This window comes from Scyliorhinus canicula, chromosome 21 (assembly GCF_902713615.1).
Source record: "Scyliorhinus canicula chromosome 21, sScyCan1.1, whole genome shotgun sequence".
Taxonomy (NCBI): Eukaryota; Metazoa; Chordata; class Chondrichthyes; order Carcharhiniformes; family Scyliorhinidae; genus Scyliorhinus; species Scyliorhinus canicula.
In genome coordinates this window covers 37423495-37451188 of record NC_052166.1, presented here as the reverse complement: position 1 = coordinate 37451188, position 27694 = coordinate 37423495, and the positions used below count along the sequence as shown (strand labels likewise).

The 27694-nt window shown below is 43.3% G+C and overlaps 1 protein-coding gene across 1 annotated transcript in view; it reads left to right on the top strand.

Annotated features, from left to right (window-relative positions):
- Nucleotides 1-25506, top strand: part of niban2a (niban apoptosis regulator 2a) — a 228218-nt gene extending 202712 nt beyond the window's left edge. Inside the window, exons 7-13 of the mRNA XM_038781793.1 lie at nt 2156-2201; nt 2957-3144; nt 7757-7918; nt 13054-13170; nt 17761-17868; nt 18981-19092; nt 22684-25506. Of these exons, the coding sequence (XP_038637721.1) occupies nt 2156-2201; nt 2957-3144; nt 7757-7918; nt 13054-13170; nt 17761-17868; nt 18981-19092; nt 22684-23384 (1434 nt within the window). The 3' untranslated portion in view covers nt 23385-25506. The remainder of the gene's footprint in view (nt 1-2155; nt 2202-2956; nt 3145-7756; nt 7919-13053; nt 13171-17760; nt 17869-18980; nt 19093-22683) is intronic.
- Nucleotides 25507-27694: the final 2188 nt, after the last annotated feature.

Sequence of the window (27694 nt, the reverse complement as noted above, 5' to 3'; positions counted from 1 at the left end):
CCCCACATCCTCCTCTTCCCCCCCTCCTCCTTTCTTCCACCCCCCTCATCTCTTCCCCCCCTCCTCCTCTTCTTCTCTTCCCCCTCCTCCTCTTCCCCCCCCCTCCCTCCTCTTCCCCTTTCAGTCATCCTGCCCACCCCATCATCCTCTTCCCCACCCCCTCTCATCTTACAACCCCATCCTCACTCGTTTCCCCCCCGTCCTCCTGCTTTCCCCCCCTCCTCCTCTTCCCCCCCCCCTCCTCCTCTTCCCCCCCTCCCTCCTCTTCCCCCCCCCCCCTCCTCTTCCCCCCCCCCCCCTCCTCTTCCCCCCCCTCCCCTCCTCTTCCCCCCCCCTATCCGGTAACTCTGAATAGCTACCTGATCCTGAAACTCTTTTCAACCGCACTTCAACTGCTTTCCTGCTTTAATGACACAGTCAATTGCCACCCTGCCATCTTCAGTGCGACCTCTGATTTTGTCAAGATATGGCTTTTCATGGCTAGCTTCACCACATTTTCTCCAATTGTATTTAGTCCGGCAGTTCATTGCACGCTGTTTTACCCACTTTAAAGCCCAGCGGTGCCATTACTCAAGGATTCTCCCATTTCCACCTACGCCTCCTCTTCCATCACCCTCTAGGTGTCTCCTCTCCTCTATCCATTTTGTGATGTTTATCCCTGCTGTCAAATGCGTCTATTGTCATGTACCCCCATCTCATCTCAGTGAATCCTTAAAAATCCTTGTCCATTCACTGGATGATACTTTTTGCTCCACTGTTTGTGGTTCTGAAAACCACTTCCGTCTTTCCACCTCTCTGTCTCTCTCAATTGCCTTCATCCTGCTACTTTTAATTTCCTTTGGTCTGTATCTATTTCTGTTTATTCTGCTTATTCTTTCCTCTTGCAGCCAGTTTCATTTGTCTGATCTGTCGTTAGTGTGTGCGCTCTGCCCAAAGACAGGTCCTTGGCACAACATCTTCTCCATGTCCCTTTATCCTGCTCCAGTATTTTATTTTTCCAAGAGATTCCTTCAGATTTCAAACCATTCAGAATTGGCATTCCCTTCCTTTCTAGTGCCCCTTTTTAATCCTTGAAATCTTATCTCACTAATATCTGTTACTCGTCTATCTGGAGAATCCCCAGTGCAGAAGGAAGCCATTTGGCCCATCGAGTCTGAACCAGCTCTCCAAAAGAGCATACTACCTAGGTCCACTTCCCTGCCCTTCCTGCTCTATCCCATAACCTAACCTGCACATCCCTGAGCACTTCAAGGAGCAATTTAGCAGAGCCAATCCACATAACCCATACATCATTGGACTGTGGGAGGGAAGCTGGAGCACCTGGAGGAAACCTACACCGACATGGGGAGAACATGCAAACTCCACACAGACAGTCACCTAAGGCCCGGATTGAACCTGGGACCTTGGCACTGTGAGGCAGCAGCGCTAACCACTTTGCCATTCCCAATCCAGACAAGGCAGACTCCAAATCAAGCTCTTGACCAGTCACTTAAGTTCTTTATCCAGCTTTCTCGTTAGCTTCTATCTCTCAGTAACTACAGTCTTTCCCATTGATATGTTCACCTATCTTTGCACCCTCCACCTGCAGGTATTATGTTTCCTTAATATTTGAATCCTGTTTTTGGTTTTATTCTCTCAATATTTTGGGGGGTATTTGGGGATGTGCATCATGTCAACTTTGCTGATATTCACTTAGGTTGAGTAGATTAGGATTGTTTTAGTTGGAAAGACGGAGGTTGAGGGGGGACCTGATTGAGGTCTACAAAATTCTGAGAGGTATGGACAAGGAGGATAGCAACAAGCTTTTTCCAAGAGTAGGGGTGTCAATTACAAGGGGTCACGATTTCAAGGTGAGAGGGGGAAAGTTGAAGGGAGATGTGCGTGGAACGTTTTTTACGCAGAGGGTGGTGGGTGCCTGGAACGCTTTGCCAGCGGAGGTGGTAGAGGCGGGCACGATAGCATCATTTAAGATGCGTCTAGACCGGGGTGGGCAAACTTTTCCGTGCAAGGGCCACATTCAGAAATTCACAATTTTAAAGGGCCGCATAGTATATTAAGTAAAATAAATACTTCACCCGGTTATGATTCTGGGCTCCTCATATAGAACATAGAACAGTACAGCACAGAACAGGCCCTTCGGCCCTCGATGTTGTGCCGAGCAATGATCACCCTACTCAAGTCAACGTATCCACCCTATACCAGTAAGTAACCCAACAGCCCCCCAATTAACCTTAAAAGAAAAAAAAAAAAAAATTTTTAAATTTAAAACAAATTTTTTATTTTTTTTTTAATGACGGTGGACCGCATAAAGACCTTTGGCGGGCCGCATGCGGCTCGCAGGCCGTAGTTTGCCCACCCCTGGTCTAGACAGATATATGAACGGGCAGGGAACAGAGGGAAGTAGGCGACACGTTAAGATAAAGGATCTGGATCGGCGCAGGCTGGGAGGGCCGAAGGGCCTGTTCCTGTGCTGTAATTTTCTTTGTTCTTGTTCTTTGTACATTAATTCCAAAGTTCCTGGCCTGCTGTTAGTCTATGCACTAGTTCTTGTAGTCCTTTGCTTGCTGCAAGTTTTTTTTGTCATCCGCAATTAACTGTTGTTATTCACAGCCACACTGCCCCTGCACCCCCCTCCTCCCACCCCGGTCCTAATGGTAGATTATGTCCCGAAGCATTGCTTCTGGATAGAAATTGATGATAAACAGCATTCTTGTCAAACTCCTCTTCCAATTACACATGCCGACACTCCTTTGGCTGCTCTCACTGTTGCTGGTTGTCCCATGTACAGATTTCTTAATGAGTTGTCTATCCCTCCAGTCCACTCCAATATCTTTCAGCACTGTCCAGGATTTAATACATTCAACCAGACTGAATGCTTTGGTTCTCAGGTTATTGTACTTTACCATCACTTGGTGCAGATCGATCATAACTTGCCATTTTTTTGTTTGTATATTAGTTTACGTGATGCCTAAAGCGGAAGCCTGTGTACGGAATCGTGTCCAGCCTTACATCTCGTCCATCCTTGATGCGTTGATGGGCCCAACCAGCAGGGGCTTTTCTGAAGTCAGGGACCTGTTTTTTAAGGAAATAGTGGAAATGAATAGGAATGTTCTGAATGAAGGAAGCCAGCACAAGTTGGCAGAGGTGAGAGATGCAGACACTGCACTAAATACTGAAGTGGGATTTACAGATCTGTTATGCATTAAGGGCTGAGGGAGGAAAAAGCACCTGCAGTCTTGTCGCTGACTCTGATTGCTACATTGAACACGCCAAAGCTTTCAATAAATTTACAGTGGCCTTGAGTTAAGCATCTAACTTTGGATTTTGGGTGTCACATGGAACAAATGAATCCTTGTCCAAACGTTCATCCTTGCAGTTTTAGATGTGAGATTTATTTCCCGTATGCCCCACTATGCTGGGTGTCACCATGTAGCCCATAATGGGGTTACTCACAGGCAGAAGGAGTAAGCAGGGAAATGCTTCTAATTAGGTGGCTGAATGAAAGAAGACCTTTTGAGGTGAAGACCAGAGTGGTGAAAAGCCCTATGCTACCTCATGGGTGTTGATGTCAAGTTATTCAAGCAGCTGAACACAATAAAGGGAAGTGATTATAAGTGACTAACAGGAATATACAGCATCATACCATGCCTGAAATGTCACTTAGCAGCCGTTTGCCAAATAGTGCAATTGACAATTAAACTACCTTTATCCCTCTTTGCACTTTGCTGTTGCCACTTCCTCATCGTTGACCTCATTCTAGACTTGAGGAATGTTACAGCACCATTGGACTGTTTCAGCCTTCAGATTTGTACTAGTGCTTTCCTGGCACATGGTCTAACCCCACTCTTGGTCCCCATCTCTATTAGTTTGGTTTTACAAAGAATTGTGCTGCTAATACTATAAACCGGTTGTTTTGAGGATTTCTGTCAAATCATTCCTCCGTCTTCACCGCTCCAGTGACAAAAAGTCTAAATCGTTGATTATTTCTCAAACTGTAACCCCTCATATCCAGTCACATACTGTATCCTTTTAGGGATGAGCACTCTGTATAGTTCTCACTTGTACAATTCCTTCATTATATCCCTGCTTTGCTATTTCATGTCTCCAGGTGAAAAAAAAACAAAGACTCTTAAACTTCAACGGTTTAACTCTGTTAATGGTCATGTACTTCAGTTATCACTTATTATGAGGGGGCAGGTTTAGCTCAGGTGGCTGGACTAGTTTGTAATGCAGAGCATGGCCATCAGCATGGGCTCAATTCCTGTACCGACTGAAGTTATTCATGAAGGGCTTTGTCTTCTCAACCTTGTCCCTCGCCTGGGATGTGGTGATCCTCCGGTTCAAACACCACCAGTCATCTCTCCGTCTCAAAGGGGAAAACATCCAATGGTCATCAGGGTCTGTGGTGACTTTATTTACTTAATAATAAATTGTATACCTGCATGCCAATGACCATCTATATTTGCTCCAATCAAATTCTGAACATTTATGATTTATTTCCTTTCCCAATTTTCCATTTGCATTATTTTGCATTTCTCCAAATTGAGCTACAGTTAACTACCTAGTATTTCATAATCCAAGATGTGGAGAGGCTGGCACTGGACTGGAGTGAGCTAAGTAAGACGTCTTACAACACCAGGTTAAAGTCCAACAGGTTTGTTTCGAATCACTAGCTTTCGGAGCACTGCTCCTTCACCTGAGGAAGGAGCAGTGCTCCGAAAGCTAGTGATTCGAAACAAACTTGTTGGACTTTAACCTGGTTTTATAACCCAAGGCATTTGCCATACCTTGCAATGGTATCAGTTTTTTTTTCAAGAGTTACCTCAGTTCCTGAGTCTAGGTCTTTTACATATATATTTTAACTCCGTGGTCCCACCTCTCTCCTTTTAACTCAATGGAGCTCCAACCTTCTAATCTGAGAAACCTCTTTTCGTCCTTGACCTTTGCTTTCTTCTCTCCAAAACCAGGTCTGTCTCACCACATTCCACTAGATTCCATATCCCACTTATCATGGATCTGTTTTTCAAATGCTTTTTTGAAAATATAAACAAACCACTTGCAAAATTCTTTGCTATCTTCTGTTGTAGCTTCAGAGAATGTTATGTGGACCTGACCTGCCAAAAACTTGGCAGGGATTTAACTCCTTTCTTCCGGTGACTACTATTTTGTGCTGTCTGACATTTGGAAAAATTGGAACTCCAGCTCTGATGAGCTTTAAATGAGCTTTTCAACAAGATTAGTTGGTGTCAAATGGGAGAATAGCTGGATCCACGGTGCCATTATTTTCTGGGCACTCCGCACCCATTCCCAAGTTCATGGAGTAGGGGAGGGTAACAATTCAATCTTTGTAGCTTACCAATGACGTGGGCAATCTTACTGAATGAAACCTGTTAGGCTTACCCCTATTTCCCAAAGTGCAGTATCACATTGGTGACCTTGGGCCCTATGGCACAATTTTCTTGCACAGAAATTTGGACAGTTATAGTCATTTTTTAAAAAAATGTAAAGTACCCAATTCTTTTCTTTCCAATGAAGGTGAAATCTAGTGTGGCCAATCCACAAACTCTGCACATCTTTTGTGTTGTGGAGGTGAGACCCACGCAGACATGGGGAGAATGTGCAAACTCCACACGGACAGTGACCCGGGGCCAGGATTAAATCAGGGTCCTTGGCACCAAGAGACAGCAGCGCTAACCACTATGCCACCTTGCCGCCCCTGGATAGTTACAGTCATGGTCTTTGATATCATCCCTATCAGGTCCTGATGATTTGTTTACCTTTTTTGGGGGAGCAATTTCTTTGATCTTATTTCTTTGACAACTGTTATAATATATTTTTCACTCCACTCTTGAGGTTGTACAAACCCAATATCCATCTGTGATCAAATCCAAAGCAATGAACCTAGTACAATTGGTACACCCTCACTCCCCACTATAGAACTCTGTACCTCCATTTTGTAGTGGCTCTGGTTGTACTCTGTCGAGCCTCATCACACTAATCTATTCCCCCGCCCCCCCCCCCCCCCCCATAATGTTTCCTCGTTTGGTTCTTCGGTTTTCCTTTTGCTACAGTCCTATATATTGTTTTATTCTGGCTTTCATGTATACTAAATCTGCCCTGCAGGCACCAATTGCTGTGTTCCATTTCAAATTTAGTCTACCGTGGAATTCCAGCCTTCAACACGTTCTTATTTTCCTGACTAGCATGTCCTTGACTTGTATCCTAATTTTGCTTTGAACTTTTCTCATTACTGATCCATTCTTGTAGTTGCCAGTTCCTTATTCCATTTAATTTGGGATCCGATTCAGGTTTACCTCTCTTTTCCCAGTTTTCTGACTTGTCTCATGATCGGTTTTGCTTTATTTCTCACGCTGAAACTATTTATATTATGGTCACTGTTTCCCAAATGTTCTCTTGCTTTGGCGCATCATCTGCTTCAGTTCATTACACGGAATCGGGTGAAGAAATGCCCCTTTTCTCGTGGGATCAGCAATGTGCAGACTGAGGAAACATTCCAGAACACTACTCTCAAATTGCAACTCTTCTCCCCCCCCCCCCCCAACCCCCGTTTTGTCACATTTTCCCTGCTTATTTGGTTGCTTAATGATTTAAAATAAACTTTAATTAACGCATTTTAAATTTATCTACAAATTTCACCTTCAATTTGCTTTCCAGTATTCAGCAGTTTATTTTCAGTAATCTGACTGCTTGCTATTTAAATCCTTGTGCTCTGTTGCAATTATGTAACTCTGTCTGCAAGTTGGCAAAATACAAGATCAAAAGGTTTCCGAAGCGATTTGTCAAAGCTGTACTGTTTTAATTATAGTTTGGTTCAGTAGTAGGGCCCTTATCTTTGAAACAAAACAAGACTTGAATCCGCAATCAAAACAGCCAAAACTGTAGCTGGTCATTTGTCTGATGTTTGTGGGTCCTTTTTATGTAGAATTCAAAAACACTTTGTTGACTGTAATATGTTTAGAAGAGTCCTGAGACTGTGAACGGTTTAATACAAACATCGTGTTTAGGCAGAGTTTTCCGGCCGGATCTTCTGGTCCCGTGAATGTGACCCCCACTGCAGGTTCCCCAGCAAAGATGGGTGTGAACAACGGGAAGCTCCATTGTCAGTAGCGGGACCGGAAGATCTCGCCGCCAACCAAAACAAGCTGCTGTGGGGCGGGGATGGTGGTCAGGCAGAAAATCCCACCCGCTGTTTGTCTCTTCCACCTTTTACAGTTGCGAATTGTATTTAGTTGTCTGAGGGTGGTGGGCACTAACTGCCCATTCATTTGAGGCCCCTAAAACTGTGCAAAACTCATGCTGTGGTTGGTGGGCTCAGATGTGTACACTTGGAGCTCTGCAAAGAAATATTAAAGTGTGTAAAGATTGGCTCCAGTTCTATCCTTCAACTGGTGTTCTGGATTAAAACATGAGTAACATTTTAGAAATAAAAGGAGCTTGGATGTAATCCAGTTGAACAATTTAATAATAAGGGGTAATGACTGCTTCTGAAAGCTTGCATTATTCCAGACATATTGGCAAAATAAATCACACCAGTACGAAGGTGGATATTTGCCCCCAGTGCACAAAGGTGACCAAAAAGTAGTTTTATTTGATCATAATTTCACCTAAGCAGATAATAAGGCAATTGGTTATGACTTGCCAACGGGTGCAATGCTCCATTCCATGTGCAGGCAATAAAGCAAAAGTAACAAACAGGAAGAGTATTTGATGAGTGTTGTTGTGCTGTGTTCTCTAGCACATGGAGAAGATGAGCGTGCTACCTTATCACCCAGTCAAGATGCAGAGCTGCTACGAGCAACTAGAGCAGCTGCAGCCACAGCTTGAGGGCCTTCAACAACGCTTCGATCTCTCCAGCCCAGCAGTGTTTGTCCAGCGCGGTCAAATTCTGATGAGGGAGGTAAGCCTGGTCATTGAACTGTTATTTCAAATGGGCATTTGCTTATAGAATATTGAACTGGCGCACATTATTTTGTCCTTTTCGGATAGTGACTACTTGAGTGAGGGTGCAAGTAAACTGAACATAATCAGTATTGTCGTGAGGATTTCGACATTTATGCTGATGGACATGTGTATGATCCATGTAAACTATCCAATGTTGCAGTTAGATATTCTACCCTCTGATCTTGGTTTGGGGTTACCAAGTCTGCAGTTATTAAAGATTAATCTGCAGAGCAAACCTGGGGAATTGTTTTCCTTTTCATTTATTTGATAACTAATGAGCAGAAATGTTCAGAAGTACCAGAGATGGGGCGGGGGTCGGATAAAAGGCTGATTGACAGTTCAGTAACAGTTTTTTTTGCTTTTCAATTGGCGTGGGAAGGATGGAAGAGAGGGAGTACAGCATGTGGATGATCTTTGTGCTGAAACCTCCAGGACTGTCTGTGTGGAGTTTACATGTTCTCCCCGTGTCTGCAGCGGTTTCCTCCCACAGTCCATAGATGTGTCGTTTAGGTGGATTGGCCACAAAGGTGCCCAAGTTGGGTGGGGTTACGGGTATAGGGCGAGGGAGTGGGCCGAGATTGGGTGTTCTTTCAGAGGGTCGGTGCAGACTTAATGGGCCGAATGGACTACGTCTGCACTGTAAGGATTCTATTGTTTTCTATGGAATACACCCGGCCAGAGTTGGCAATCATATTTTGGCTTGGAGAGCATACTAAGCCTACACTTTCTTGAAGTAGGTGGTGGTCGCAGTTTGTACTTTGGCTTAGTTGCGATTTACTTCCTTGTAATATATCGGTACCTATTCATTTGCTATGAATGTGGATATTTCCTTTGTAGGTAATAACACACCTATACCTCGCACACACCTGTAGCGGATCATGGCAAAACTGTTGCTGCGATCATTTATGAGCTCCATCTTGATTCCAAAAAAAGTCATAATGAGTATAAGACCATGAGACATAGCTGCAGAATTAGGCCATTCGGCTCATCGATTCTGTCCCGCCATTCAGTCGTGGCTGATATGTTTCTCATCCCCATTCCCCCTATAACTCCTGATCCCCTTCAGTCGTGGCTGATATGTTTCTCATTCCCATTCCCCCTATAACTCCTGATCCCCTTATCAATCAAGAACCTATCTATCTCTGTCTTAAAGACACTCAGTGATTTAGCCTCTAGAAGGTTCAGTTACGTGCCCACAAAACATGAACATTGAACAAGTCATCAGTGTAAACGTTGCTCCACGCAGCTACCAGAATTGCTGGTGACGGCAAATGTCAAGTAGCCAACCAGAGTTTGCCTCTTTCACAAAGGAGTGGAAGTGTGGGGCTGCTTCATCTTACTGCACACATGGAGTTAATGTTTGAATAACTGTCGGTCTCCAAGGAGCTTAACTATAATTCCGCTTCGGAAGGAAAATCTATTTAGGCCAATATAATATGCATTGTTTTCTCTTAAGAAAGGTTTGTTTTGTTTCCCGGTACTGCTTGAATTAAGACCCTTACATTTTGCAAAATGTGTAGAAATTTCACCTCCATTACGGCTGCATTCAGAAGGATTGTTTTCTCTTCGAGTTACGAAAATGGATGACCACCCTTAGAACTTTCTTTTTTAAGGCGCTGCTGCTTCACCGATTTTTCAGTTGATCCTCTATTTAAAGTCAAATCATTTTGAAGGACTGGTCCATGAGTCCCATTGCTGGTCGTTAGCAGTAAAATCTATTTTACCATTTGATCAAAGTTGAAAACTGAAATATAACAGTCACAAAGTATAATTTTTATCTTCCGTGTTTCAGTCAGGCTTTGCTCCTTTCAAAATAAATGCTAATTTGCTGTAGACACTTCTTGAATTTCCACACGTGGATTTTACCGGCTGTTCATGCCGGTGGGAAATTCCCGTCCCAGGCCGGCGCACGGGTCTCCCGGCAATGAGGTGCTGTCAAACGGAATTCCCGGTAGATCCCGCTGCCGGGCTGCATCCGCCGTCGAAAAGCATGCTGGACAGTAAATCCCGCCCCGTTTTATTTTCAATTAGGCTACCTATTTCTTTTCCCTCTTCGTTTTGTCCCGGCGACATGCTGGCGGCAAATTAGTTATTTGATGCAGGCAGAGAGCAGTCACTCCCTCTAGTGTTGAGGCAGAGATGATAAATGTCTCTCAATTCTCGAGTATTTTTCTTTGCTGAAGGTAACTGAACATTGATTTATGATGGATATTAAATCATTATTAGAGCGAGATCAAAAGGAAAATTGATTTCCTGCACGTACCTCCTGGGTCATTCCTCAAAATAGTACTTGATTAAAACCTACTTGGTACACAATTCAGAAAGCAAAGAGCTCATAATTGCATTTCACAAATCTGAAACTAAGGAGGGTTTAATGTCCATAGTTCAATGACTATCCTATACGAAAGGAGTTGTATTCTACGAGGCTTAAGTTTTACTTTAATTTTGGATCATTTCTGTCCCTCTCCAATGTGGCAGGTTTACCTGCAATGAAAACACTGAAAAGTAAATGCAGACCCCCCCCCCCCATATGCCAAATTTAATCGGGTTGCGGAAAATTTTCGATAACAAAACAATGGATGGGATTTTCCGGTCCCGTCCACCCAGGACCAGAAATTCTCACCTGGATTCAATGGATCTTTGGCTTGTGCGTCATATTTACCATCCCCTAGGGCAGCATGGTGGCGCAGTGGGTTAGCCCTGCTCTCTCTCAGCGTCGAGGTCCCAGATTCGATCCCAGCTCTGGGTCGCTCTCCATGTGGAGTTTACACATTCTCCCCATGTTTGCGTGGTTTTTACCCCCACAACTCAAAAGATGTGCCAGGTAGGTGGATTGAACACACTAAATTTCCCCTTAATTGGAAAAAAATGAAATGGGCACTCTAAATTTATTTTTCAAAAATTAAAATATTTACCATCCCCACCGTGACGAGTCCCATGTTGGGCGGGCCTGGAAGATTTAGGCCAATGTCCTTGTGCCTGCTTCTTCTAATCATTCACAAGTGAGCTTTGAACTAGATATGCAGAAAGCTGAAGGGAATGTATTTGAAGTTTGGCCAATAGAGGTTTGCTCGCAACATGTTTGCTTGGGTCTATTCAGTAACCTGACTTGGTGATTAGCCTTTGATCAGCTGGCGCTGCCTCCCATATCAGTGCATTTCCTTGGAAACCATTCCGTGCTTCTTACTTTGACAGGCCACAGGGGGACACGTCAGGGCAGATGATTGAAAGAATTGTCAAAGTGGTTGAATTTAAGGAGGGTCTTCAAGGTCGAGGCGAGGGCCCAGGTAGTTGAAGGCCTGACCATCCGTGGTGGAGCAATTAACTTCCGGGATACTCAAGAGGCAGAATTAAAGAGTTACATATATTCAATGGGTTGTAGGACTGGAGAAGTTTAGAGATGGGGACTAGTAAGGCCATGGTGGGATTTGAAAAGAAGGACAAAAGATTTAAAATTTAGTTGTTGTTTAACTGGGAGCCAGTGAATGTCAGCGTGTAATGCAGTGGTGGGTAGCCTGTTACCCCAGGACCACATGCGTCCCATCTGGATTCTGTGTGACACACAAAATGTTTTGTTGACCGTTGCTGAAGCGCAGGGATGCCACATTCTGCTGATTTCCATCCGCGTTGTTCTTTTCCTGCTGGTATGACTGAAAGCAAGGTGAAGTGCATGCTGATTACACACATTGACTGACAGAGCCGTGTGCTCCCTCTGCGTCCAAAATGTAAATATTTCTTTAGTTTTTACCTTTTGAGGTTGATGAGTCTATTAATATATGATTCATTAAGCATGCCCCATAACTTGTTCTGAAATATTCAGCGTGTATTAAATGTATTTAATCTTATTCATGGAGTCATTGTTAGTCAACGACCAAATTTCAATCTTGCTGAATGGAGGGCCACTCGTACGGCCTATCCATTAACCTACTATGTTGCCCATCACTGGTGTAAAGGTTGAACAGCATTTGGTGTGTGATATAACATGGGCAGCAGAGGTTTGGATGACTTTGAGTCCACAATGGGCGCAATACAGGATTCGGGCCAGCCGTGTATTAGAATGTCAAATATGAAGGCAATAAAGGCATAGATCATGGTTTCAACAGCAGAAGAGCTAAGGCAGGAGACTGGTGATATGGAGGTAGAAATAGGCTGTCTTAGTGATGGAGCAGCTGTGTGGTTGAAAGCTCATCTTGGGGTCAGATATGACAGAGGTTGCCAAAGACTGGTTTCAGTCTTCCAAATATTTAATTAGAGAAATTCCTGCTCATCCAAAACTGGGGAGGAGGGAGGGGCACGCATGGGGTCCCTGTAAGGAGAGAGGGTGGAATAAGGTGAGATGTGGATACAGGAGAAAGGGCCAGAGGAATAAGGTGAGATGCGGAAACAGGAGATGGGGCCAGAGGAGTAACAGGCCAGACCAAGGTAAAATTTGGATACAAAAACCACACCAGCACCATAGCAGCTTCTGCTGGAAGTATATTGAATATTTGACAGGGAAAATGTCTTGGTAAATCATAGCCAACTGCAGTATCAGCTTCAAATGGCAGTGCTGGCGGGCATGCAAGTATATGTGGTCTGAGACCCAAAGGACTATTCGGTGCGGGGGTTGGGGAGGTGGTGTGTAAGTGGGTGGGGAGTTGCCCTAGTAGTCACTTGGTGCAGTGGCGAGAATAGTTAACTAATTTGGGAAACGTACACTGGCCGTTTCATCCTCTGATAAATCCAGCCGGAGTTTGCTATCCGGATTGGGTTTAACAGCGTAAAGGAAATCTTCTGCTTTGCATCACCAGATAGAATGTGCAACAAAGGGTGTGTTGTTCTTGCAAACAGCAGGAACACAGTATTTTTGTTATATGTTTAATAGAAGGATCTGTGCACAAAGTCCAGACACACAATGACTCTTAAGTATGCCTTGCAGTTTCCATATAAACAGGATATGTGTTTCAGAACTTCAGTAACGCTTAAATAGTCATGTTATTACTCCTGACTGCAACAACACAAAAATAATGTTTTGTTTTTGAGATTGGGGGTGGGGGGGGAGGTGTTGGAGTGGCTCTTTTCTCTATTAATACTATATACTTTCTTCTTCAGCTATTGGATAATACAGTGTATACATTTGAACAACTGCTCCACCAAGATCTAGGCAGTTCCCCCGACAAGGAACAGTTGTGCAAGACAATCCAACGAATCCAGGAGAGAGTGCTGAAGGTGAGGCCAAAAGTCGATGGGATTTTCCGCATATGGAAACCTATAGTGGTAGTAACATTTATGTACATGTCGATAACCTAGCATTGGAGACCACTGAAGACACTGGCCTCGCAATTCACACGCTGGAAATGGCAACGTGTAAGATTTCCATCATGGGGGTTCAGGAGTTTGTGGCTTGATGCCTTTTTACAGGGATTCTGGTCTCCTAAATTCCAGCCGGTGCGGAAATGCAACTGATTCCATCCCTGAGATTTTGAAAGAGGTGCCTAATCTCCGGTACAGAGTTCTGCTCTGCCCTGCAATAGTTCTTCAATCACAATGGAACCCGTGGAATTTGAGGAAATAATCTTTACACTGTTAGCTGATTGACTTGTGCTTTTGCAGTCTGCTTTCCCCTTGAAATCACAGAATCCTACAGTGGAGAAGGAGGCCACTCTGCACTGACCCTCTGTCTGTGGGAGGAAATTGGAGCACCTGGAGGAAACCCCTGCAGACACGGAGAGAATGTGCAAATCCATTGCAAAATTATTATTTTTCATCAGTGAAGCTTAAGGAAGCATTCCAGTCTCTATCCAGTATAGTAGTGACTTATCTCAAAATATTCTGAAAGTGTGTTGAACTTGAATTGGTGGTCCTTTATTTTACAAACTGATTTGAAATAATTTTAATCCAATCAGGTTATCTGGAGCCCAGTTTTGAATGTTGGAAACACTTGTGTTTAGACTAAGTTAAATCATTGTTACAATCAGTTGAGGAGAGGTAGACCGTCTCCCCTCTTCTCATTCTTCGTTTGGCTGAAAGAGGGTTTTTCTTTTATTGGTATGCTTGCCAACTCGGTGAGTCTTTACAGTCACAATAAGTAGAATTAGAGAGACAAACAGACAGGTTTCCTTTTTTTAAAAGAAAAGAGAATAATATTTGTTGTACTTAACCACCGATCTAAATAAAAATGATAGAAACGCTCTGACATTTCATTCTCGGTCTATGTTTCAGACATGATTGGGCAATGAACTCTGGCTGAGAAAGAAACCATCTAGCCATAATCTAAAGTAATGATATCACAGAATCACAAAGTGCAGAAGAGGCCCTTCAGCCCGTTAAGTCGGTAGCGACACCTGACCTACCTGGTCCCATTTACCAGCACTTGGCCCATAGCCTTGAATGTTATGATGCGCCAAGTGCTCTCCCAGGTACTTTGTTAAAGGATGTGAGGCAACCTGCCTCTACCACCAGGAGGCAGTGCATCCAGACCGTCACCCAGCCTCTGAGTAAAAAAAAGGTTTTTCCTCTAATCCCCCCCTAAAACTCTTGCCCCTCACTTTGAACGTGTATCCCCTCATGACTGACCCTTCAATGGAGGGGAACAGATTCTCCCTATCCGCCCTGTCCGTGCCCCTCATAATCTTGTACACCTCGATCTAATGGCTTGTTCCACACCGTCTTAGAGCCACAGGTTGGACATTTTGTGAATGGTCATTCATATTCCTCCAAGTAGTTTGACTTTGATGGGTTCTTCGAAAAGGGCCTGACTCCATTTTGAATGACTTTGGAATTTGGAAGATATAGCTGTGCACATATTCAGCCATCTTAGAAAGCTGCTGTTTAAGTCACTTAAATGCTCTTTTTAAAACCCAACCAGTGTTTTCAGCTCAATAAAGAATGGCTTGACAATGTCGTCCACTAAATTATCTGGTTCAGGATGCGTTAGTTTGGGGCTTGTGATACTTGTGAAATGGCACAGTTTGTAACCTTTGGATACACGAACTGAATTTGATCGATGTGAGTGATGATTTGGACTGCTGCCGTTCAGTTGTACTAACGTGGCTTTGAGCTTGTTGGACGTCCGTCAGTTTGGATCAAACTGATCTGATGCTAACTTAAAACTAATTTGGGCAACTTGTAAATAATGCCATTGGTCTATTTTGTTTCTCTGTCTCATTGTTGGGGTCAATACAGTTTATGGCCTGCACAAGAATGGAGGATGCTGGAACAATTCAGCAGGTCCAGCAGTGCCAGAACGGAAACTTGAGTTAACACTTCAAGTCGATTCGACTCTTCATCATCTTTCAGAGTCAAGCGGACTCTAAGCATTAACTCTACATCTCTCCGTGCAGATGCTGCCAGACCCGCTGAGTTTTTCCAGCATCCCCTGCTCTTGTTTCAGATTCCAGCATCTGCAGCATTTTCCTTAGCTTAGCTTATGGCCTGGATCTTCTGAGGAACAGCAATTATCGTCAGACTGCTGTTGCACTCAAAAGCTTTTTCCTGGGACTTGTCGCTGTTTCACATTTCTTGCACATACACGTACAAACATATGAATTAGTAGTGGGCCACTCTAGCCCGCTCCACCATTCAAAAAGATCATGGTTGATCTGACTGTAACCTCGAGCATACATACCTTTCCCGCTAACCTTTCACACCCTTGCTTATCAGGAATCTATCAACGTCTGCCGTAAATGTATTCAAAGACTCTGCCTCAATCCCCTTGTGAGGAAGAGAATTGCAAAATCTTGCGCCCTTCAGGAAAGCAGTTTCCTCGTCCCTGTCTTAAATGGGTGACCCTTTATTTTTAAAGGATGGCCCCCTAATTCTACATTTTCCCACAAGGGTCTTCCGAGCCCAGCTTTACCAGAAATGCAGAGTGCAGAATCAATCAGCGAGTTCTGTTGAAGAGCAGAAGAGTCTGGAGAAAGACCTGTTATCTCTGTGCGCCCCCAAACGCCCCCCACCCCCCCTTTATGGCACCAGCAGCCATATTTGACGGTCCAGTCTGAATGTTGGTTAGCGGGTAGGTTGGGTAGGTGGTTGAGGTAAGTGTCTAGGATCAGTGGTGTAGCTACCAGGAGGGCGACTTGGTTTTCTTTCTTTAAGGCTTCCTAGGAAGCTCTTCAGGTAAGCACCTCACAACTTCCAACGTCTCCGACTCTAACAAGAATTGGGTGACTTTTTCAGAGGACACCAGAGGGCAGGTAAATTGACTGTTATAAGGTGAAGCTTCCTGGGTAATTCCCACACAAGTCCGGCACACATCTCCAGTCATATAATAATAATAATCGCTTATTGTCACAAGTAGGCTTCACTGAAGTTACTGTGAAAAGCCCCTAGTCGCCACATTCCGGCACCTGTTCGGGGAGGCCGGTACAGGAATTGAACCCGCGTTGCTAGCCTTATTCTGCATTACAAGCCAGCTGTTTAGCCCGCTGTGCAAAACCAGCCCCTATGTCCAGTATATGTCCAGTTTCAGGTGATCTATAGATCGGAGAATTAGGAATGTTATTTTTTTTTAAAATCCCAGTAGTTGGTGAGGTGAATTCCTTGTCGTTCACCTTCATGATCTCTGTTCAGTAATATCAAATACTTTGAATTTACAGTGATAAGAAAATGCCTTTCTCTCCTGTAGAAATGAAAGCTGTCCAATATAAATATTTGTACGTGCTTGTATCAAAACCCAAGGTTACTATTCCATTCATCACCTATTTGGAAAGTGACTCCCATTGTCTGGCATGAAAACTCTTAAATCCGTCAAGACCACAGCTGTTACTTATTAACTATAACCACAATGTTAATTAACATGATAGTGTGGCAATGTCTCACTTGTTACTTGTTCTAAGTGTTGGGAATGCTTAGCAGGTTTGGCAGCATCTGTGAAGAGAGAAACGGCACCCTGATGAGTCATATTCAACTTGAAACATTAACTCTTGTTTTTCTCTCTGCTGCTGCCAGACCCCTGCCGAATATTTTTTAATAATGATCTTTATTGTCACAAGTGGGCTTACATTAACACTGCAATGAAACTGTGTGAAAAAACCCTCGTCGCCACATTCTGGTGCCTGTTTGGGTACACAGAGGGAGAATTCAGAATATCCAAATTATCTACATCTTTCGGGACTTGTGGGAGGAAACCAGAGCACCCGGAGGAAACCTGTACAGTCAAGGGGAGAACATGCAGACTCCGCACAGACAGTGAAGCCACAGTGCGAACCACTGTGCTATCGTGCTGCCCTTCAGCACTTCAGCTGCTGGAAGTCTGAAATAAAATCAAAGTATTTGCTTTTATTTTTGTGCATACTCCCTGTTCCCCAGAAACATAGATTAATGGACAGTTTCACCTGCCCTTTCAAAGCTTTGTCAAAGTATCTTTGCAAATTCTGGTTGTAATCGAGATACCTTTTAAGCTTGCTTGCTCTTCATCACTTACTTAGCAGCTTTGGCTGACCCTTCATTCATTTTCCATAATCTGAACAGTTAAGGGAAGCAATGTTCTCTCCTTCGGGAAGAAAACTTTGATAGAAGACATGTGGTTGATGATGCAACAAATCCAGCACCTCAATACTCTCACTATTAAATCTTTGATGGCTGCTCTAGCGTTTTACACACACAAGTGATATTGAAGTGAGCAGACGCGATTCATTTATGAATGCTTTATTGTCTTATATCACTGGAAATCTCAAACAAAAAGAAACCGAGAGATTACAAAACTAAGATGTCCAGTGCAGCATTCATAGGGCTAATATAATGTTCATAATTTTGCAGTATGCTTCAGTGATTTTACTGTTCTCCATTAAATCATCATTTTACCTTTTTGCCCAGAAATACGACTATGACAGCAGCACTGTGAGGAAGAAGTTTTTCCGAGAAGCACTGCTCCAGATTACTATTCCATACATGCTAAAGAATCTCTCTTCATCTGTCAACACGGTGAGCTTTGAACTTTCTTCATAACTGCATGATGTCACCCATTATGCTAAACTGATGCATCTGTCATCAATAAAGGTGAAATATATGAATCTGTTGAAACATTTGGCGGCGAGGATCTCTTGCTCCCTTCAAATATTGGGCAAGTTGATTTTTTCCATTTTTTTTTGTGGTGATATCCTTATGCCACCTCTAGGTGCCCATTTCATCAATTGGAAATGCATTGTAATCTAGTAGGCCAGAATACATAACAAAAGCTTATTTCCGTTAAGATCATAACACAAGCTTATTTCCGTTAAGATCAGTACTGAGTAAATTGTGCCCAATAAAAAGTAACTAAAATGTACTATTTTTCAAAGCATGGTGTCTATTGAGATCTGCCCCTGTAAATAATTCCAAATTTGCTCCAGGTTCTGTGTGCAGTTCTGTGAATATTTGAACCATTTTTTAAGTTCTACCCTATGAAGGCTGAGAATCCATTTGCTTATTTCTAAGTCTGAGTTACATAGAAACATAGAACCTAGGAGTGGGCCATTCAGCCCTTCGAGCCTGCTCCACCATTCGATTTGATTATCGCGGATCCTCTATCTCAATGCCATATTCCTACTTTCTTCCCATACCCCTTGATGCCATTAAAGTCTTTTTGAAAACTATCCATCTCTTTCTTGAATCCATTCAGTGACTTGTCCTCCACAGACTTCTCTAGTGGGGACTTCTGCACCTTCACTACCATTTAAGCGAATAAATATTTCCTCATCTCTGTCCTAACTGGTCTACCCTGTATCCTGAACTGTCTCCACTGGTTCTACATTCCCCAACCAGGGAAAACATCCTCCCTGCATCTAGTCTATCCAGCCCTGTTAGAATGTTATGCATTACAATCAGATCTCCTATCTTCCTTCTCAACCCGAGTGAATGCAGGCCCAATTGAACCACTCTCCTCAGAATCAGCATAGTGAACCTTTGGTGTTGTTAGAATTTGACTGATTTACAGAATCAGTGTGAATTTGAATGTAAAGCGGGCGGATATCCTTGTGGCATTCTTGTTCGAGTTCATATTGAAAATTCTGTTCCCTCCTGAACCACAGTGACTGATTCTTCATCCTTTTCCACAGGCGCTACCTAAATTTCAAGAGTACATCTTTGAGGATTTCTCCAAGTTTATCCTGGTAGATAATATTTTTGAAGAGGTGGTTCTCCAATCTGTCTCAAAAGACATAATGCTAGGTAAGGTCATTCCCAAGGCAAAAAGAAATAATAGTTTATGCAGCATTCTGATTAGTTTTATAAAGAAGATACGATACGGATAAACCAACCAGATAATTGAGATATTTTAAAGCTCTAGTTTATTAAACTTTGTTGCACATGCAGAGGGTTTTACTACAGCTCTCCACAAATGAGGAGGTGGTTTTGTCCTTTAATTATGAAATCTGGCAGTAATTGGAAATGGTTAGCAGACATGCGATGAGCTATAATGGGGGTGGGAAGATAACATCTGTGGTGGATTGTAGGATCCACAATGTCTGTCTCTACTCTTGGCTTTGTCCCAGGTCAGAATAAATAACCTCAGAAATATGCAGCAGATTGTCCATTGCCATCCTGTGCTGTTTTTTTCTCAAGGTTTTGGAATGTCTACCTAAAATACATAATATACTGCCACCTAGTGTATGTGAACCAGACTTGGAAGGGGAGGGAGAGGCTTGGAGATTAGATATGTGGAAAACATATTGTTGTAGTTGTGAAATGGCTAATGTCCTAAAATAGTTAGCAACCTTTTCCCAAATCACTGCTGTTGGAGGTTTATTAAATTGGTTTGAAAGAGTCAGTGAGGCTCCCTCACACAAGCTGTAAGGACGGAAGATAGGGTTGCAGTTCTAGAATTCAATGGCAGATGCAGATGGAAGGAGGGCTTGCCCATGCTTTGAGATAGCTTGGAAGAAACTAGTCAGTATTGTAATGGCTTACCGATTGGGTGCTGTACATTAGTCTGAACACGAACCTCCAGCTGGCAGAATGCAATCGACTTAAACCCAATACAATCAGATAGCACTGTTGTGGGTTTTTTGGGGGAACCTCACTCCTCTTTCTCCCCTCCACCCATACTTTCTGCCATCTCCAGCAGCAGCTTATGCTGGGCTCCGCCATTGGCAACTTGGTTAATTAAGGACCTTCATAACTGGAGTGGAATATCCTGAGGCAGTTCATGGGTGGGAATCGGAAAGCAAACAGGGGAACTGAGCTAAAGTTGTGGTTGGAGTGATATGTTTCACCAGGGCTTTTATTTTAAAGATGGGGAGAAATGCCTCAGCAAGTTTGGAGGAGTTGAGAGAGGGAGTTTCGGGGTGTAGAGCCATATGGCTAAAGGCTGTATCACTGCACGTCCTCCCCGTGTTTGCGTGGGTTTCCTCCGGGTGCTCCGGTTTCCTCCCACAGTCCAAAGATGTGCAGGTTAGGTGGATTGGCCATGCTAAATTGCCCGTAGTGTCCTAAAAAGTAAGGTTAAGGGGGGGTTGTTGGGTTACGGGTATAGGGTGGCTACGTGGGTTTGAGTAGGGTGATCATTGCTCGGCACAACATCGAGGGCCGAAGGGCCTGTTCTGTGCTGTACTGTTCTATGTTCTATGATGGTGGTAAAAGTGCACTGAAGGGGGAGATATGGTAGACCAGAGTTGGTATATGCCCAAGGCCCTTGGTAGGTTCTTGTGCAAGATGGTTGTAAAACCCATGTACGGAGGGGTAGGGAGCCAGTGACGGTGACTGGGATGAAAATGGATACCAAACAGGACAGTGGTTATCACTGCTGCATCACAGCATCAGAGACCCGGGTTCAATTCCGGTCTTGGGTGACTGGCAGAATTGCAGGTTCTCCCGTGTCTGCATGGGTTTCCTCCGGGTGCTCCGGTTTTCTCCCATGGTCCAAAGATGTGCAGGTTAGGTGGATTGGCCATGCTAAATTGCCCCTACTAAGCGTCCACAAGATTAGGTAGGGTTACGAGGATAGGGTGGATGTGTGGACCTTGGTCAGGTGCTCTTTTGGAGGGTTCGTGCAGACTCGAGTTGAATGGCCTGCGGCACTGTAGGGATTCGACGATTATACACTTGAGAAGGAATAATGGAGGAGTGGATTAGTTCTGGCAACTTACTTAGTCATACTTTACATGAACGTTTAGTCCTAGGATTTCAATTATTTAATCTCGTTATGGTCTCTCTGGATGTGCCAACTATTTTCTGAAGGTGTGCTTCTGTGTAAAACGGGGGAAATAATGCCATCATCTCGTTGGATATACCAGGGGAGGGGAACTCTACTTGCTGTTCTCAACATGTTCCTGGAGATATTTGAAATTCTTTCCCTCCTGATAAGGAAACATAACTGGCCTCTATTCTGTTCCCCTATTTTGGAAAAGCAAGATCCAATTTTGGCTTGTTAGAAGCCCAATTCCTACCACTACTTTTCACATCGCAATCCGATACCGACACCCTGTACCCAGCCCACCACAATGGGATTAAATGAGGAATGTTTGCCCAGAAAGATATTCAGAACCCATTGGCACTTTGGTTGTTTCCCTTCATCGTCAAAATTAATCTTAATTTTGAATTCACATACTGCCCAAATATTAGTCATTTAGAAGTTGGGTTTTATTGCTGAGACAGTTTCTCAGGCCGGGCTTAAACTGTTTCTTACATAAGTTTATTTTGAATTATTAGTGTTGTCAGTGCACCAAGTTGGCGGGCTAACATAGTTTGGAAAAAATGCTTAGAAATGCTTTGGAATGGGCCAATTTTAACAAAGCATTACAATAATCGGACAAAGTTTACAAAACTGCTTCTGTGTAGATTAGGTTCAGCATTGCCCTCTTGATTGTTTAAAAATTAGGAAAGAAAACTTGTATTTATGTTACATGTCCAACATTCTAAAGCTCATCACAAACTTCTTTTTGATATTTCATTGCCATTGTTGAGTCAAGGCAACAGTCGATGTGTGCACAGCCACAAAGTTTCACAAACATAAATCACTGGTTTAGGATTCACCGTTTGTAGGTTTTCTCCGGATTTTGTGCTCCCCCACTGACGTGGAATCATACAACGAGCTTTGCTTACTTACTACCCCATGTACCCCATAGGAATTAAATTGTAGATGTCGTCAAGCATGGAATTATTTTTAAATACATTTAATACATTTAGAGAATCCAATTCTGTTTTTCCAATTAAGGGGCAATTTAGTGTGGCCAATCCACCTACCCTGCACATCTTTGGATTGTGGGGGTGAGACCCACGCAGACACGGGGAGAATGTGCAAACTCCACACGGGCGGTGACCCGGGACAGGGATCAAACCTAGGTTCTCAGCACCGTGAGGCAGCAGAGCTAACCACTGTGCCACCCTGGCCAAGCAGGGAATATGTTGCCTGATCTGTAAAAAAAAAGATCTGTAATCCACATAGCTGTAGCCAAGACAAAGACCTATAGTTCAATGCACACGAAGATGATGCCCCCAAGAAAGTTTTGTTCACCTTGAGGATTTAGGGAGTGACATTATACTGTGAGGGCGATTGCGATTTTTGACAGGTGTGGTATGTCTTGAAATTTTCAAATGCACAAATCATGAGTGGATTATAAAAATCCTTGTTGGGCACACCTGTTTGTGTTGTGAGCTGGCAACCAGTAATCTCAACCCCCTACAGAACAATTTGTACTGCAGCAAAGTATTAGATTGTTCATTATTTAAGAAGTGCTAACTTTACATTGGTCAGCTTAAGAAGGGTTGCTTTGATTGCAATGGTGACCATGTTCTAACTGTTGTGTTTTTTTTAAATATTAGCTGTGAAAGAAGCAGCTGTTCAAAGAAAGCATAACCTCTTCAGAGACAGCATAGTGATGTCCAACAGTGACCCCAACCTGTTCCTGCTTGAAGACCAGCCTATCAACTGGAGCAGTGAGTTTGGCAACCAAGAAAGCAGTGGCCCTGAAAACGCCAGTGATAAGAGAAAAAGGATGAAGCAGGTGGTGTCAATGATTCAAGATGATGGGATTTACCATCCCGACGAGGTTGACGTTAAGAGTGACCTCAAAGAAGTGTCTGAAGAGGAGCACGTTGCAGACGATGGTTCGCCGGAACCTTGCAGCCCAGTCAAATCACCCGATAGTGTCAAAGAGATCTGTGACCTGTTGACGATAGCTAAAATTGAAACTGAAGTACTTGCACCGGCAGACATTGCCCTGAGCAATGGAGCAGTTTGTACGAGTGGGAAAGCATCCGAGAGGAACCCTTCTGAAGAAATTGAGTCCAAGTTGCTCAAGGAAGAGCACCAGTCCTCCCCTCCTACTGAGAAGACGGAAGATGGCGACAGTTCTACAGTCAACTCTCCAGCAAAGCACGAAGAAAGTGAGTCACGCCAAGAGAACGCGACTCTTTGCCAACAAGATTCTAATGATAAAGAAACTGGCGAGGAGGTTGCTTCAAAAATCTCTGAGGCTGCAGAAGATTCTCATGAGGTACAAGACACAAAATCGGAATCTTAATTGTTGGAGAATAGATTTGGCTGCAGTTAGTCCAAAAAGAATAGTGCGGCTTTTTAGCCTTCAAATGCAGTTTCCCTACTACTGCAGTGGTATCACGCTGACCCTGAAATTCGCTTGAGAATTATACTGGTCCCTCACCGTAACGATGACGGGTGATTTGGAGAAAGCCTGCAGAGTTTCAGGGCTGCTCTGTTTGGATTTATTGTTTTCCAGTTCATTATCACATTGTAGATGTTCTCCGCCAAAATGCCTAATGGTGTACATTCCATCTTGGGTGCTTACATTTTCCTATTCTGTAGTATGCGTTAATACATTATGTCCTGCTTATTGTCCCCTCTTTTATTATGCATTGTAATTTTATTTTCTGGTGCATCAAACATTTTCATTAGATCTGCTTGTTTGGAGCTGATTTTCTTTTGCTGATTCCTGGTTTGTTACACTTAAGCCAGCATTTTCGCACAAGTGTAGTTTGTCATCTTCTTTATCATGGTAAAATGTCACTCTCAAAATGTGCAATAGAATCCAAACCCCAGATAGATGCTAAGTTGTTAATGCAGAATGGTGGCTTGCTCACTTCACCATAACAGCATTAGAAAATGGTTCATAATTATTAATTTGAGTGCGTCACTTCACATTGGGGGTCAGGTGTGCCATGGTAAGGTGTTACACTTGTCAGCAATGAATGCAACACACGATAATTTGTTATTGTCAAATGTTTCTTTTTGTATATGCTTTTGAGAATTGATACACAATGTTGTTTGCATTTGGTTTGCATTTGTTCTTTGAAACTTGCTACATTTTCATTTATTTTGTGTAATGTGGCACCATAGTATCACAAAGAATTAATAACAGGGGCATAATGATCTGCTAGCTATTTAAGGAAAATACTTCAAACCAAAACACACCTTACTGCAAATATATTTCTGAAACCCATGTAAAATCAAGAATTTTGAGCAACTAACGATGTATTCTCTATTTGCGAACTTTGTGCCATGAAAACCTTACTGTTCAGCAACAACTGATACAGAAATAGTGACTGCCATGTTTACAGTCGCTAGCTTCTGTCTTACAAGACTGATTGACTAATGATCATATCAGCCTCATGCATTGTTTTAATTGACGAGTCTATCCAAAGTACCCATAATGATTCACTGGAAAAATGAATGTGGTATTATGGAATAACTAATGGAAAAGTAAATTATCATAAACTGTAGCATACGTTTCTGGGATGCATTTTTAGATGCAGAATCCCTCTCCTGTTGCGTATCTCCTGAAGCAGGTTTTCAAGTCTGTTCCAGCATCCTAAACAGTATAAATTGTACTTTATTACACTATTTTTTTGTTTAAAACAAGAAGGGGAATGGGTCTAAGTTAGTTAATCTTCACCAATTGCTGCCTGGTTGAATAGCAACCTCTCAACGCTGGTGGCTCTTAAGTGTGCAATCCTGGTCAATTCACTGCTGGATAGTTGGTTTGTCGATATGTTAATATGGAGAGAAGAAACATCAATGGAATAAGGTTTCCATTGATGAAAGGGGAGTCCAGATTTTTATTTTATAAAACTGCATTCTGCCAATTCTGCGCCATGACTTTAGGCCAAATATTCCATGACCTGTTGATTAGAGAGAAAAAAAGGTTTCTTCTATTTAAGAGATTTTATTTCATATTATTTAGCTTAAATGCTTATTTAACTATTAAATATTGCTGGAATCTGCTTGGGATGAGCAGTTGTTGCTTGTTGGCTTGACCTTTAGTTTGACACTAAGTGGGCTTTTCCATTTTATTATAGTTTATGATTAAAAGCTTTCACCGACAAAACAGGAAAGAAAAATATATAAATGATCTTCTAATTTTATTGAAAGGCTTACAATGTACAAAGAAATAGTGCTGATGTGCCTCAGTCTGTACAATCCCAGTCGGAGGCAGTTTGTTATGTAACACTCCTTTTCTTCTCCCCTCTTTATTGCTGCTTTCAATTTGAGGGTTTTACAGATGCTACTAGTGATTCTGATACCTGTTCACCCTGCATTATGGGTTCCCATGGATTCTCCAAAGTATTTTATTAAGCTGCCTTTTTTTTTTGCTAAAATATGAATTTAATAAAGTTTTCATCAAGACTGAAGTGCCCTTTTCATTGTGTTTATGTTTGGAGAAGCATTTTCCTGCCTCTGTGTGCTGTAAGCAGAGGGAAAAGGGTTGGAGATCACCATTACTTGGAATGCCTTGATTCCTTTAGGGAACAAAGAAAACCCAACTGTATTCACCTCAGGACCTGGAGTGCATGAAGTCTAGACTCTAAAGAAAGACGGACATGCATTATTCTAGCACCTTTCATGACCACTGGAAGTCCCGGAAAGCTTTACAGTCAATGACCACACTACTAAAAGTACTCCGATGTCCTGTCTGAAACCTGGCAGGTAGTTTGCACGTTACAATTTCCCACAAACTGCATTGTGATGATGACCGGATAATATGTTTGTTTAATGATGGTGATTGGAAAATAGCTATTGGCTAGGAGACCCAGGACAGCTCCTCTCTTTGAAACAGTGCTATCCACCTGAGCAGCTAGACATCTCATCCAACTCTAACACTGTAGAACTTTAGTACTGTACTGGACTGTTGGACTTAAGTTTTTATGATGATTTCCTGGTGTGGAATTAAACCCACAACTTTCTGACTCTGGTGAGGGTACTGCCAACTGATTCATAGAACATAGAACAGTACAGCACAGAACAGGCCCTTCGGCCCTCGATGTTGTGCCGAGCCATGATCACCCTACTCAAACCCACGTATCCACCCGATACCCAACAAACCCCCCCCCCCCTCCCCCCCTCCCCCCTTAACCTTACTTTTTAGGACACTACGGGCAATTTAGCATGGTCAATCCACCTAACCCGCACATCTTTGGACTGTGGGAGGAAACCAGAGCACCCGGAGGAAACCCACGCACATACGGGGAGGACGTGCAGACTCCGCACAGACAGTGACCCAGCCGGGAATCGAACCTGGGACCCTGGAGCTGTGAAGCATTTATGCTAACCACCATGCTACCGTGCTGCCCCTCATTCATAGCTGAAAAGTGGCCTTAGGGAGGGGGGGGGGGGGTGTTTACCTTATAAATACCTGAAGAGAATCCCGCAAGTGTGCCACTGCTGCCATAGTTTTGGCAGCATTAATTTCCTGGCCAACCTTGTCTTTCCTCCCAGCCATGATGTGGAGATGCTTGCGTTGGTCTGGGATGGGCACAGTAAGAACTCTTACAACACCAGGTTAAAGTCCAACAGATTCATTTGGAATCACTAGCTTTTGGAGCATCGCTCCTTCATCAGGTGAGTGAAGAGGTCGGTTACACAAACACAGCATATAAAGACAAAGCCAATAATGCAAGATTATACTTTGAATGTGAGTCTGTGCAGGTAATTAAGTCTTTACAGGTCCAGACAGTGCAACTGGAGAGAAGGATAATCACAGGTCAAAGAGGTGTGAATTCTCTCAAGCTAGGACAGTTGGTAAGATTTTGCAAGCCCGGGCCAGATGGTGGGGGGTGAATGTCATGAGACATGAATCCAAGATCCCAGTTGAGGCCATACTCGCACATGCGTAACTTGACTATCAGTTTCTGCTCGGCAATTCTGCATTTTCCTCCCAGCTGCATTGCTATCCACTGGCCCGCACCCTGTACGTTTGTATTTACACAGAAAGTTAACTTCCAAGAGCAAGAAAATGTACTATATCCAGCTAAATTAATTCTTCAGTACAGAACAATAATTCTCCGATTTATAGCTCTCGAGCCTCTTTACAGTTCCCCAAAGTAGGTGGTTTGATGTTCAGCATTGTGGCCAGTTTAGCTCAGTTGGCTGGACAGCTGGTTTGTGATGCAGAGCAAAGGCCAACAGCATAGGTTCAATCCCCGTACCGGCTAGGTTATTCATGAAGGCCCCGCCTTCTCAACCTTGTTCCTCGCCTGAGGTTAAATCAGCACCAGTCAGCTCTTCCCCCTCAAAGTGGGAAGCAGCCTATGATCATCTGGGACTATGGCGACTTTGTTTATTGGTTAAGTACCAAAATGAAGGCTTAAGTCAACAAAGTGATTGAGGCACAGGAAATAGGGTGCTATGTCTTTTCGTCCGACGTCATTTCGTCCAACGACACTTCGTCCACGTCTTTTGGTCCAACGTCTTTTTGTCCGCCCGTCTTTTGGTCCAACGTCACTTCGTCCAATTATCCAATTACAAAAAGTTTAATTTAGTTTTTCAATGTTACTGCTCAAGGATCCTCTCCACCTATTTCGCCTCTTGATGTTGAGTTCT